Source organism: Dipodomys merriami, unplaced genomic scaffold (assembly GCF_024711535.1).
Source record: "Dipodomys merriami isolate MVZ:Mamm:240054 unplaced genomic scaffold, mDipMer1.0.p SCAF_3, whole genome shotgun sequence".
Taxonomy (NCBI): domain Eukaryota; kingdom Metazoa; phylum Chordata; class Mammalia; order Rodentia; family Heteromyidae; genus Dipodomys; species Dipodomys merriami.
Genome location: NW_027204492.1, coordinates 92,565,397 through 92,580,338, shown reverse-complemented (window position 1 = coordinate 92,580,338; position 14,942 = coordinate 92,565,397). Strand labels below are relative to the sequence as shown.

The following is a 14,942-nucleotide window of genomic DNA, read 5'->3' as shown; positions in this document are numbered from 1 at the left end:
ATTATTGGTTGGATATGAAGCTGTCTAGGAATAGAATCATACTTGAGGGAAAATCATGTGCTTAGTTAATATAGTTGCCTTGGCTTGTGTTTTCATTTATCATGATAATGTAGGATAAGAATGATTGATTCTGTACTGGTAACAATAGCGGTGCTGGGGGAACTATGAAACCGTTTACCTTTGAGGAAAGATTACATTATTAAATTACTTTAGAGATGTTTAGGTTTATGGCAGTGGACTTAATTGTTAAATAAAATAATAAAATAGTTTTTTATTTTTTATTGTAAAAATAGTGTACAGAGTGGTTACAGTTACATGAGTAAGGTAATGAGTACATTTCCTATGGAGCATTGTTATCTCTTCCCTACCATCCCTTCTCTCCCCACCTCCCCAACTCCTCCCTCCCTTCCCCCCCAAGTTGTAAGATTCGTTTTCAACATAGTGTCTTGTACATCTCATTGTTACAATGGCAATCTGTATCCTTATTTCAGCATTTTGTTATTTCCCTTCCTCTCCCCAAATTAGAAAAATGTATATACAAGATTCAGGGCACCGACATCAAATACAGTGAAAACAGGGGTTATACCATAGGGGAAGCACTAAAATAATAAAATAGTTTTTAAACTCCTTAACTTGACTTCTTATCTCGCCATTGAACAATTATCAGAGAGAGAGAGAGAGTTTGTTTGTTTGTTTGCTTGCTAGTCCTGGACTTGAACTCAGGTCCTGAGTACTGTCTTTGAGCTTTTTCAGCTTGAGGCTAGTACTCTACCACTTGAACCACAGCTCCGCTTCTGTCTTTTTGGTGATTAATTGGAGATAAGAGTCTCACGGACTTTACTGCCTGAGCTGGCTTCAGACCTCGATCTTCAAATTTCAGTGAGCCATGGGATTCCCACCCTTGACCGGGGGTTTGTTGTTGTTGTTATTGTTGTTTCTGGTACTGGGGTTTGGACTCAGGGTCTCACTTGTCAGACAGGCACTCTTCTACTTAGCCATGCCTCTAACCATTGAACAGTAATTACAATTTTTGAAACATGATTGTTTTGTGCCTTCCTGGGGCCTGGGCTATGTCACTGAACGTTTTTTTTCAAGGCTAGCACTAAACCACTTGAGCCATAATAGCTCCACTTCCAGCTTTTTTTTTTTGGTAGCCAATTGAAGATAAAAGTCTCACAGACTTTGTTTCCTAGGCTGATTTTGAACCATGTCCTCAGATTCAGCCTCCTGAGTAGCTAGGATTATAGGCATGAGCCACCTGCATCTGGTACAGCATGATTCTTTTTTTGGTTGGTCGTGAGGCTTAAACTCTGGGCCTGGGCACTGTCCCTCAGCTCTTCAGCTCAAGGCTAGTGCTCTACCACTCGAGCCATATTGCCACTTCTGGCCTTTTCTGCTTATGTGGTGCTAAGGAATCGAACCTAGAGCCTCGTGTATTCAAGGCAAGCGCTCTACTACTGAGCTACCTTCCCAGCCCCCCCAGCATGATTTTTTTTAAGCTGTATTTCTTTGGAATATAACTAGTTGTATTTTACAAGAATATTTAACAGAGAACTGCTCTGTTGAATGGCAATTCCTTTGTGCAACTACTTGAAGAAAATAAAAATATTTTTAAAAAAGAATGTTTAACATGGAAAATTTGTGGATTAAGTGCTTTTTATAAAACATTTCTGCAGCAATAAATTTTAATACCACTTACCTCCATGGTGGGGATAAGATGAGAATAGTGATAGTTTTTCCCTCTTATTCTCTAGTACTATTAATGTATGATGTGGTGGTACTTTAAGACATTGGAACTTGTATTGCTTGGGTTCAAATCTTCAATCTACAACCTTGACATCTATTGCCTCTGGTTAGTCAAATCTCTTTAAACTGCCCCAGTTTCTTCATTCATTAAGTGAGACTACTTATATGAAGATTAAATAACTTAGAATTGTACCTTATGCAAAGTAAACGCTGAAATTTTAACTATTTTTTTGGTTTTTATTTTGCTTTGTGATGGTCCCAAGGCTGGAACTCAGGGCTTGGGTACTGTCCTTGAGCTTTTTTAAAGCTCTCACTCTACCACTTGAGCCACAGCTCCCACTTCTGAAATTAATAAGGAATTTTTTCCTTAAAATTTGAAGTGTGTCAGCCTAACTGCAATGGTATGAAATAGAGAAATGAGAGAAAGCGTTGGAAAACTAAGTTAACAGTTGATTTTGAGTATTTTTTTTATTTTATTTATTGTCGTCATCACGCTTGCTCTGGGCCTGGGCACTGTCCCTCAGCTCTTCTTCTCAAGGCTAGTGCTCTACCACTTGAGCCACAGCACCACTTCCCTCTTTTTCTGTCTTTTTCTGGGGCCTCATGCATGCTAGGCAAGCACTTTACCACTAAGCCACATTCCCAGCCCATGAGTCTTTTTTAAAGTTTATGTTTTGCTTTATACAGTTTGGGGGCTTGGGCAGTTTCTCTGCTGTCCATACCATTTATGTTAAGCTTGTAGTTCCTGTCAGTGTTCTTTCTCAAGTTGTTCAGAAAAACTATTGCATCAGATACGTTTTTTTCCTAAACAACAATTCATAAACAGTTTGCCTATAAAAGCATATTGAATCTGTCATAGCCACAGAAACTATGCTTTAAAATTGAAAAAGTCTAATTACTCTTTGCTTAAAAATAAGTATTTCATTTGAAAGAAAGCTTTATTACTTAAAAAATGGTTCTAGCCAGCTGGCACCTATAGCTCATGCATGTAATCCTAGCTACTCAAGAAGCTGAGATCTGAGAATTGCGATTCAAAGCTAGCCTTGGCAGGAAAGTCTATGAGACTCTTATCTCCAAATAAGTACCCAAAAAAGCTGGAAATGGAGGTGTGGCTCAAGTAGTAGAACAAAGTGTGATCTGTGGTATTTGCTCAGTACATATTTCTTTTTTTTCCCGTATATATTTTGTATTGTAAAAATACTGCACAGAGGGACTGGGAAGGTGGCTCAGTGGTAGAGCGCTTGCCTTGCATGCCTGAGGCCCTGGGTTCGATTCCTCAGCATAAGCAAAAAGAAAAAAGCCGGAAGTGGCGCTGTGGCTCAAGTGGTAGAGCTCTAGCCTTGAGCTGAAGAGCTGAGGGACAGTGCCCAGGCCCAGAGTTCAGGCCCCACGACCGGACCCAAAAAAAAAAAAAATGTAAAAATACTGCACAGAGGGGTTACAGTTACATGAATAAGCTAATGAGTACATTTCCTATCCAGCATTGTTACCTCCTCCTTTGTTTTTAGTACATATTTCTTTTTTCTTTCTTTCTTTTTTTTTTTTTTTTTGTCGGTCATGGGGCCTGAACTCTGGGCCTGGGTGCTGTCCCTCACTCTTAAGCTCAAGGTGAGCGCTCTACCACTTGAGCCACAGCACTACTTCTGACTTTTTTCTGCTTGTATTATGCTAAGGAATGGAACCCAGGGCCTCATGCATGCAAAGCAAGCACTCTACCACTGAGCCACTTTCCCAGCCCCTAGTACATATTTCTCTCTTTGTGTTTTTTTTATTGTGAAAATACCATATAGAGGGGTTACAATTACCTGGTACATATTTCTTAAATGACTAAATTTTACGTTTTTACTTAAGAAGCTTTTGTTTCTGAGTGTTAAGGAAGAGGACATCACTATGTAACTACATAAGGAGACACTGTCACAAAAAAAGAGAAAGATAAGTAATTTGAAGTACTGCATATTGAATGTGGTCTTAGAGAAAGGTATATTAGAAAGGGGGTAATCTCACTACCACTTTTCCAATTTACTTTAAAGTTCCTTTGTTAAAAAGAATTGCCTCTTAGCTCTATGTATAGTGTCCCTTCAAGGAATAGACAATTGTGGTTTGTTTGTTTGTTTTTTGGTTGGTCATGGGCCCTGAACTTTGGGCCTGGGCACTGTCCCTCAGCTCTTCAGCCCAAGGCTAGCACTCTACCACATTAGTCACAGTGCTACTTCAGCTTTTTCTGCTTATGTGGTGCTGAGGAATTGAACTCAGGGCTTCATGCATGCAAGGCAAGCACTCTACCACTGAGCTACCTTCCCAGCCCTGGAAAGGCTTTTAAAAAGATGGTTGATTTAGTGTGGACATGGTGATAGAATTACTTGTTAAGCATATCCACTTTTTACCTCCAGTTAACCACCAAAAACGCCAAAAGTGGAGCTGTGGTTCAAGCAGAGCTGTGGCTCAAGCAGTAGAATGCCAGTCTTGAGTGGATAAAGCTGTGTCCAGACCCTAAATTGAACGAACACACACCCGAATTGAACGAACACATACACACCCTCTGAATTGAAGTCACACACGTCACTGCTATCTGCTACCTTTCCTCTTTAAAAAAAGAAAATAATCTGGAATCCAGTCTCCTTTAAGTCTAAGAGGCTTACAGTTTTAAGGGACAGAATGGGTGGGGGGAGAGTAGGTTACTACTGGCTGCCACTTGTGTCTGATGATAAGAGGGCAAAGTAGATGAGTACTGAGAAGCAGTTTGATTATGGACAGAGCTTTCTCATCCTTGCCAATGAACATATTGCACAAAGCTTCATATGCTCTTGTTAAAATAATGCAAACCTATCCATAGACACTGTTCAATGAAAGATCCTTTAATTTCAAGCAATTTCATTAGCTTGGATCATGATCATTATCAGAAAAATACCAGTACTGAGTCTGAATGCAGGACTTCTCACTTAACTCAGCTGACATACTACCGCATGAGCCATGCCTCCAGCCTAGCTTTTTTTGCTGGTTATTTTGGAGATGGGATCTCTCAAATATCTCTTGGCTTCAAACAGCAGGTCTCACCTCCCTGAGTAGCTAGAATTACTGGCGTGAGCCACTGGCCCACAGTTAGAGACATTCTTTTTTTTAAGACTAGTGTTAAGAGGCAAAGGTGATTTTTAAGTAGTGGGGTGTTAATGGTTTGATTTTGAAATATCTCCCACAGGTTCGTGTATTGAGCTTGGTCTCCAGCTGGTGATGGTATTTTGGGAAGTTCTGGAAAGTTTAGGAGGCTGGGTCTAACTATAGGAAGTAAGTTCTTGGGGGGGGTGGTATTCTTGGGTGCTATATGTTGATGGGCAGGGTTGGCTCCCTCTTCCTGACTGCAGTCAGGTAAGTAATCCTATTTCACATTCCTACTACTATAGGCTGAGAATCCATGGAACTAGGGACCATGGACTGAAGCCTTGAGCCAAAATAAAAATTTCTGTATTTATGTTGTTTATGTCAGGTATTTTGTCTCAGTTGTAACAAATGAACACTGGGAGATTGAAGCAAGGTTTTTGTGTTTTGTTTTTTAATCTGAGAAAAGCTGGTGGTTTATGCCTGTAATCCTAGCTACTCAGGAGGCTAAGATCTAATGATCACAGTTCAAAGCCAGCTCCAGCAGGAAAGTCCGTGAAACTCTTATCTCCAATATACCACCAGAAAACCATAAGGGATGCTGTAGCCTAAGTGGTAACTAGTCTTGAGCTGAAGAGCTGAGGCCCAGAGTTCAAGCCTCATGATCGACAAAAAAAATTACTGACTTTATGTAACACTTTTTGTAATTTAGGGTATATAAAATGGAAGACAAAAGTGAGAGCTTAATTGTATCTTCATTTTTGTTTGTATTACTTTTATGAATTGATTAGTTCATGAGTCTGTTCACAGCCTCAGTCCTACTTGGCATTATCAATTATCAGTCCTTTTTTCTTTGCCAATTTGATTAGTGAAACAAAATGTTGGTTTTATAATTTATATTTTCACAGTTACTAATGAGACTAAGAGGCAGGATAACATAGCAGTTAAGAGCTGTGAGTTCTCTGAGTTAGAATCCCACTTAGCCACTTACTGATAAAGGTAGTTTATTTTCTTATTTTCACTCTCCTCATCTGTAAAGAGGGATGATAGTTTCTACTGTATACATTTATGAGGATTAAGGTGCTTCATGTACTACCCAACATATGAAAAGCTGTGTTGTATGTTTACATATTCATGTGTTCAGAAAAGTATTCTGATACAGTACTTTTCACATCCCTTTCCTACATTCATACTGAAATATCTCCTTTTTCTTATTTTGTAGTGTTTTGGATATATATATAGTACAGGTAACTTCTATACTATGTGTGTGCGTGTGCACACGCACGCCGGTCGGTCCTGGGGCTTGAACTCAGGGCCTGGGTTGAACTTTTTTGTTCAAGGCTAGTGGCTCTACCACTTGAGCTATATAGCTCCACTTCTGGCTTATTTGGAGCTTAATTGGAGATGAGTCTCACGGATTTTCCTGCCCAGGCTGGCTTTGAACCACATTCCTCAAATCTCAGATGTGAGCAACTGGCACACAGCTCTTTTCAAATTTCTGTTTTTCTGGTGGTTAATTGGAGAGAAGAGTCTCACAGACTTTCCTGCCTGGGCTGGCTTTAAATCTTGATCCTTGGTTCTCAGCCTCCTGGGTAGCTAGGATTATGGGCGTGAGCCTCCGGGATCCAGCTCAAATTTTTTAAAAAAAAAGTTTTAAGGCAGCAAATTGAGGGTAGTTTACCATTCCATAATGTGATCAAGTGGCTATTAAGTGGTGGTGGTGGTGGTGGTGGTGGTGGTGGTGGTGTGTGTGTACTCATGGAAGTAAGAATATAAGAGAATTGGGCTCTAGTGTGCAGTAATACTCAGTTGTAAAGGTATTATGGGATGAACACTCTTGAATATAGTTGCTGGGAAGGAACTAGAGTTGAATTTGGCAAAAAACCAATAAGTGGAGGCTCAAATAGTTGAGCCGCCAGGCTTAAATGGATTAAAAAAGCCATGCCAGGCACTGGTGTCTCATTCCTATAATCCTAGCTATGCAGGAGGCTGAGATCTAAGGATCATGGTTCAAAGCCAGCCCAGACAGTAAAGTGTGAAACTTTTTTTTAATCTCCAGTTAACCACAAAAAGCCAGAAGTGGAGCTTTAGCTCAAGTGGTAGGGCTGGCCTTGAGCACAAAAGCTCAAGGATAGCATCCAGGCCCAGAGTTTAAGCCCCAGTACCAGCACATAGACACTTTAAGTCTTGGGGCTTTGTCTTCCCCAGGCTAGCTCAAAAAAAAGTCTTAGATCTCAGCCTCCCAAGTAGGTAGGACTGACCTATGAGCCACTGGCATCTAACCAAGTATTTTGATAGTGTCTTTGGAGGAAGTTTCAGGAGAAAAGGGAAACAAAGATTACTCTTTCCCCTCCCTCCCCCCCAATCCCTCTTCTCTTGTACTGGGAATTGGAGCTAGACAGATTTCTAGCTTATGCATGCTGGGAAAACGTGCTATTGCCTAAACTACACCAGTAGCCCCTAAAAGCATTCTTGTATGTTTTTGTGGTATAATGCCATTGGGCCATCATCAGTTTATGAAGTTTGAATAAGGTGATGCAACTGTAACTTTTCACTTTCCCCTGTCATTTATATATTCACATTCTCTTGACTGGGTACATTCTTGATACTATGTTTGAACTGTAACTTAATATATAGGTCCTTAATATCTAAAACAAATGAACTTTTTTCTTGCAGGTTATGCAATGGTCTCTGCAAGATGGTTTATTCTTGAATTGGAGCTTTTTAAGACTGACAAATGCTGGTACTTCATCTTCTATAAGTGGACTATAATTTCTTTTCTCAAGACAACTACATAAGCAGACAAAATTGCAAAGATCTGCCCTGTGTCGAGTATGACAGCCACGACTCGTGGCTCTCCAGTAGGAGGGAATGATAACCAGGGCCAGGCTCCTGATGGACAGTCTCAGCCCCCCCTCCAACAGAATCAGGTAGGATGTTAAAGGACAGTAGTTAAAGCTGTATTGGTATGTCTACTGGTGGGGTAGGTACTACTTGAAGAAGCATATTCTGAATGATTTTGTAAAGTAGCTACTAGATGGTCATTTTTAAGGATTTTTTTTGTCCAAAACTAGGACTCAAACTTGGTTTCTGACACTTTTGCTCATTGGCTAGTTCTCTACCAACTGGAACATACCTCCAAACCCCTCATTTTAAGTCTTGTTGATGAAAATTAAACCATAGGCCTCACAATAATAAGATAGCTCAAAATAAATAAATAAAGCTTGTGTTGTAGATAGTGATGCTTTGGTATATAGCCCATCTTTTTCTGGTGATTTATGTACAGTACTCATAAAATTAAGTACTTAAGCCCTCTTCCAATTCTAGGGGAAAGCAATGTAATATTTGCTCATTGTAGCCTATTATATCCCCTGTACATTGTCAATTTACTGTAAAAAATTTTTTTTAACAGCATAAGCTCAGTCATACTGCTAGCATTCAAATTTCAGCTTTATACCATACTAGCTTTATGACTCCAGGTAAATTATGTAACCCGTTTTTCATCTTTTCAAGGGGATTATAATGTAGCTTTACAGCATTGTTATAAGGATCACATGAAATAATGCTTATAAAGAACTAGAAACAGATTTTAGTATCAAGGTTTTAGACTAGTCTTAAAGCTCAAAAGTAACATGCTTTTTCTATTTTCCGGATCAATTTTGTATAAGGTTTCTGTACAAATTTTTTCCTGTTAATTGTCTGGGAGATTTTACTGGTGGAATTTTCTGTCCTGAGATTTTACTTGTGGAAAGGTTTTACTTTTTCTTTGAATTTTCTGATTTCTGATTTTTTGGTAAGTTGTGTTCTTCCAGGAATTTGTCTGTTTCATTAAAATTATCAAGTTTATTGAAGTATAATTAGTGTCTTGGGGCCTATGCAGTATCTCTTTATCTCTGATACTGCTAGTTATGTTCTCTCTCCTGATGAATCTTTCTAGAAGCTTTCCAACGTCTAATTTTCCAACGTCTAATTAAACCTTCTCCAAAAAGCTTTGTTTTGGCTTTGATAACTGACCCAATGCATAGACACACACACACACACACACACACGTGTTTTTATTTCTACCATTATTTCCACATTCTTTTTACTTTGGATTCAGTGTGATATTTTTCTAATTCCCTAAAGTGGAAGTTAGATAATTGATTTCAGCCCTCTTTTTTTTTTTTTTTTTTGTCGGTCGTGGGGCTTGAACTCTGGGCCTGGGCGCTGTCCCTCAGCTCTTCAGCTCAAAGCGAGCGCTCTACCACTTGAGCTACAGCGCCACTTCCGGTTTTCTGGTGGTTTATTGGAGATAGGAGTCTCACGGTCTCTCCTGCCCGGGCTGGCTTTGAACCGCGATCCTCAGATCTCAGCCTCCTGTGTAGCTAGGATTACAGGCGTGAGCCACCAGCGACCGGCTTCAGCCCTCTTTTTTAACAAACATAGTTTTAATATTGCAAAATATTGAGCTGAATAAAGCAAACATTAAAATTTGTGATAGAGCTCAAATACTTTTTGGATAACTTAGACGAGTTGTTCAGGTGTTATTCCTAAACATGCATCTTATAGTTGATACATGGTTTTGTTGAATTTGAATAAATTTTAAGCCAAAAAAATGTTATTGTACTTACATTTGTTATATGAGGATAATTTCTTACTGTTACATAGTAGGTAGATGATTCCTATCATTAGTCTGACTTCTTTTTCTTTCTCCCCTTTGTCTGCCATTTTAGAGAAATGAACAAGCTAGATTCCCAGCCCAAATAAGTATGTCAATTTTGTTTTTCAGTTTTCATGTTTTGTTTTTTTGTTTGTTTTTTTGGACTGGGGGTTTGAACTTGTTACAATGGCAAGATACTGCTGACCCCCCACCTCCAGCCCTATTTTTTACTGATTATTTTTGGGATAGGGTCTTGCCACTTCTAAGGCACACTCCTGTCATCCCTGGAATCGCAGGGTCATGCCACTGTATTCAGCATCCTTTCCTTGGATACAATCTTGTGAACTGTTCTGGCTGGGCCAGCCTGGCACTACAATTCTCCCAGTGTCAACCTCCCATGTAGTTTAAGGTAACAAATGCATGCAACCTTGTCCAGATATGGGATAATAAGGGATCTTTTTGCTGCCCAGCTGACTTCTGCCCCAGCCAACCCTGAACCTTGATCTTCCTGTTCTCAGCCTCACAAATAGCATGAGCCACCAGTGCCTAGCTTCCATTTCATACACACACCCCTTTTTATTTATTTTTTTTTTTTGCCAGTACTATGGCTTGAACACAGGGCCTCATGTTCTCCTGAAAGCACTCATGGTGCTCTAGTAGTTAAGAGTTCCAGTATTTTCCCCTCTTTCTTTAGCATTTTATTATTTGCATTATACATGGAATTCTAACCCCTTTTTGCAATGTTTGTAAAAAATAACCTTTTCTTTACCTTAGATTTATTTTTTATTTAATAATTACTAGAGCATACATATATATAGTATACATTAATCCATACATTACACACACACACACACACACACACACACACACACATGCACGCACACACACTTGATGGTATAGTGAATAATTTTAGGCTCTGTAATCGAGCCCACTGGAAAAAATTAAGATTAACATATCTAGACCAATATGACTATTAATTTCTGTACAATGCCAACACAACATGGTAAACTGGAATACTCTTTTCCAAAGTAACAACACAGCTGACCTTTTAAAATATATACTTGATTTTTAGAGCTTGAATTTAGAATACTAACAGAATATATTATGTATTATATACCCATTTTTTCCTATTTAAGGATGACTAAGTTTAAAACAAAAGAACAGAAACAAATTATATTCTATTTTTTTTATAGAACTGCTCACAGTAGAATTTCTCACTTTTGCTTTGGTATTCTCTGCTTCTTAATGGTAGGATTTTAGTTATTTTACTAGTTTTGACATTTTTTTGGCCATAAAGGAACCAAAGCATTACTGCCCAACTTAGGGTGCCTGTGCCCTTGCTCATGTTCTCTCCATCCCTCTCTCCCTTTCTCCTCTCCTTCCCTCCCCTCTTTCTCCCTCCCCCCTCTTTCCCCAAGTGCCAGGTTAATTCAGGGCCTCACACTTACCAGGCTTGCTTGGTTGGCTGGTACTCTACCACTTAATTGAGCCACCCCACTAGTCTGGCCAGTTTGGCTTTTTGCTTAAAATTTTGGAGATGGAGTCTCACAAACCTTTCTGTCCTGCCTAGCAAAGACCCTTCATCTCTCAGCTTCCTGAATAGCTAAGATTGTTGGCATATACCACCAGCACCTGGTCAGGACTTGTTTTTTCTTTTATTTTGTGCCAGACCTCAGGCTTGGGACCTGGGGACTGTCCATTAGTATTTTTGCTGAAAGCTAGCACTCTACTACTTGAGCCACAGCTCCACTTCCAGCTGGTTTTTTTGTGATTAATTGGAGATAATAAGCTCATGAACTTTTTCTCCTGAGCTGGCCTTGAACCATAGCCCTCAAATTTCAACTTTCTGTGTAGCTAGGATTATAGGTGTGAGCCATTAACACCTGGTAGGATATGAAAGAAAATTTGGGACTCTGGCAAGCAGTAAAACATAGTGGTAATGGTATTACGGGGTGAATATGGTTGCTGGGAAGGTACTAGAATAGAATTGGTCCATATGCCAGTAGTCTTGTAGGGTTGTTTTACAGTGGTCTTAGTAATTAAATTTCTAGGATCCTATCCTAAGAAAAAAATTGAATTTTTTGACCGGACGTCAGTGGCTGACACCAGTAGCCTGTAATAATAGCTACTCTCGGGAAGGTGAGATGTGAGGATCAGGGTTCAAAGCCAGCCCAAGTAGGAAAGTCTGTGAGACTCTTATTTCCAATTAGCTAGCGAGAAGTGAGAAGTGAAGGTATGGCTCAAGTGGTCAGTAGAGTGCTAGCCTTGAGCAAAAAAGCTGATTTCAAGCCCTAAGACCAGTACAAAATTTTTTAAAAGGTAGAAACTTCTTAATTTATAGAATTTGATGTTTTATATTTACACAAGAATTTCTATATCATACTCACATTATGGGAAGTAAGCAGAGAGGAAGTATGAGTTGTGATTAAGGCACAAACTTTAGAGTAAACCTGAATTTAGCCTGACAGTTTGAGCTGTGTGACTTTACAGATGGAACTTGTTTTCTTATTAAATAACCATAAGATTCTTCAGTAGGGTGTTGAATGCAGTTCAGTGAAATTATTTTAAATCATCAAAGATTGAAACATAAAATTTCAATATTATCTTTGTTTATAGTGTTTACAAAAAACTTAAAATTTACATTAATCTGTTGGTGTTTGAATTATTGAAAAATTGTAAATTATAGAAACTTAAATCTGGAATATTTGATTTGTATCAAGACTTCATCGCCTGATTCTTCCAATGAAAATTCCCCGGCAACTCCTCCAGATGAGCAAGGTCAAGGTGATGCCCCACCACAGATTGAAGATGAGGAACCTGCATTTCCACATACCGACTTGGCAAAGTTGGATGATATGATCAACAGGTCAGTTCATTGTGTTTGGTTTTGTATAATATGTGCAATATACAAGAAAAGTTTTTCAGTGTAGTGTCTTATGGTAGTTAAGAAACTGAGAAATCTGAAGAGGAATGCCATAGTAACTGCACTGCTGCCTTAATGTTTTTCACATGTTTGTCACTACCAAGTACTTTGTAGCCATACTTTGTAACCATTCTTAATGGATTTAGTAAGTGAATAGTGGCTATCCAGAGGGATAAGGGAAACTTTGTCATTGATGTGTTAGTTCACTGGTTGACTTTAATAACTGGTATGGCCCTGAAGTTATGAGGAGACTGAGTTCCTTAGAGCCTGCCTTTTGTGAATCCTTGAGAGTGCAGGATCTTTTTTGCATGTGTGTATACATGTAGTAGGGATCAGACCCAGGGTCTGGGGCCTCTTAGGCAAACACAGGCATACTACCTACCACTTCAACTGTTTGCAGCCCTGCAAAGGGTGTTTTTAAATATAAATAAAAACAATGAAGAAAGTAGTTTACATTTGTAACCAATAAGTTGGTCAGTAACAGGATACCTCTTATTAAAATGTGGGGATATTTGGGGGTTTTTGCCAGCCCTTAAGACAAAGAATGAAAAGAAGAGGAGACTGCCTTTTCTGGGTATGGTGAATAAATTGGGTAATAATAAGGAGGAAGTACTTGGAAAGGCATGGAGAACTAGATAGTTTGGGTAGCCCTGGCAAAAGAGATGGGGTGCTACTTGAGTGTAGGCTGCCTCCTTGATTAAGGGAAAGTGGCACTTTATGGAGATCACAAGACCCACAGCTCACTTAGTCTTCTGAGAAAGGTAATGCATTATGGGACATTAATCAGCCTTGACTCGTAAATTTTTTTGCTCTTTGTGAAGAAGTTCAAGGCTGTGTCATCTAAATCCTGAAAGAACCCATTCTTGTGAAATTATACTAGACATCTATAATGCCTAATTCAGTTGATTTTTATTATCATAGTAATCTCATACTGTGTTATTGAATTAATTTAGTTTTCTTCCCTCATTGCTGAATCTTTCTTTGGTGATGACCCTTAATTATACAAAACAGATATTCTGCCAGCCTTGCATGAGGCTTAATGCTATTTTAGTATTAATATTTGTATATTGAGATAAATTGTTATAATTTGTACCTCATTTATAGTACCAATAGTACAATCAGTAAACCTCTCTTTATTATATAAAACCTGTCAGGCCTCGATGGGTGGTTCCTGTCTTGCCGAAAGGGGAATTAGAAGTGCTTTTAGAAGCTGCTATTGATCTTAGTAAGAAAGGTAAGTTCTACAACTATGCTTCCTCTTTGCTTTGTTTCTTTTGTTTCCCTTCTTTTTTTTTTAAACAGGTATTGGGGCTTGAACTCAGCACCGTACTCACTTTTACCTGTTTTTTCTACTCAAGGCTGGCACTTGAGCCCCACCTCCACATTTGGCCTGGTTAATTGTAGATAAGAGTCTCTCAGATTTGTCTACCTGGTATGGCTTTGAACATTGATATTGATACTTAGATCGTAGCCCACTGAGTAGCTAGAATTATAGGTGTGAGCCATCAGTACCCAGCTATTGTGCTGTCCTTAATATATGCTACTAAAGTTTCACTTTGTCCTTGAAAATTTCATCTGTTAATAAACACTTTCATCAGCCGGGCGCAGGTGGCTCACACCTGTAATCCTAGCTACTCAGGAGGCTGAGATCTGAGGATCTCGGTTCAAAGCCAGCCCAGGCAGGAAAGACCATGAGACTCTTATTTCCAATAAACCACTAGAAAACTGGAAGTGGCACTGTGGCTCAAGCGGTAGAACGCTCGCCTTGAGCTGAAGAGCTAAGGGACAGCGCCCAGGCCCAGAGTTCAAGCCCCATGACCGACAAAAAACAAAACAAAACACTTTCAATGGCTTATATCCTTTCAGCAGCCTTCAAAGGTGTTTATGAATTCCAGTGTTAGACAAGAAATATGTGTGTGTCATTCCTGGGGTTGAATTCGGGTCCAGGGTGCTATCCCTGAACTTTTTTGCTCACTGTAGCACTCTGCTAATTGAGCCACAGCTCCACTTCTGAATTTCTTTGGGGGGAGTGATTAGTTGGAGATAAGAGTCTCAGACTTTACTGCCTAGGCTATCTTTGAATTGTGATCCTCAGATCTCAGCCTCCTGAGTAGCTAGGATTACAGGCGTGAGCCACTGGCACCTGGCTTCACATGTTTTAAATACACAGAAAGTACATGGTTTTTCCTACAAGATTTGAAGGATAGGATTCTATGGTTAAAAAGTTATAAAAAGGAGGAGTCAAAGTAGGAGAAAAATGAGGGAAGGGTTAATAAGTTTGACAAGTACTTATTACCTTATGTAACTGTAACCCCTCTCTGTACATTACCTTGACAATAAAAAATTATAAAATTATCCAAATGTAAAAGTGTAACATTGGAATTAGTATTTTTATTCATTTACTTTGGTCTACTATAGGTACAGTTCTTTCAGCATATTTTAGAGTGATATAGTACTAAGGAAGCTGAGATCTGAGGATTACAGTTGAAAGCTAAGCCAGAGTAGACAAATCCAAGAGACTCTTATCTCCAGTTAACCATC

At 39.2% G+C, this 14,942-nt stretch overlaps 1 protein-coding gene across 5 annotated transcripts in view; it reads left to right on the top strand.

Annotated features, from left to right (window-relative positions):
- Nucleotides 1-14,942, top strand: part of Usp9x (ubiquitin specific peptidase 9 X-linked) — a 114,372-nt gene that overhangs the window by 22,324 nt on the left and 77,106 nt on the right. For 4 of the 5 annotated variants that reach the window (XM_070040612.1, XM_070040614.1, XM_070040616.1 and 1 more), the window contains exons 3-5: nucleotides 7,516-7,769; nucleotides 12,199-12,344; nucleotides 13,556-13,635. In XM_070040612.1, the coding sequence (XP_069896713.1) occupies nucleotides 7,674-7,769; nucleotides 12,199-12,344; nucleotides 13,556-13,635 (322 nt within the window). In that variant the 5' untranslated portion in view covers nucleotides 7,516-7,673. Of the gene's footprint in view, nucleotides 1-4,962; nucleotides 5,029-7,515; nucleotides 7,770-12,198; nucleotides 12,345-13,555; nucleotides 13,636-14,942 lie in introns of those variants that run through there. The other variant, XM_070040613.1, reaches the window with a different exon arrangement.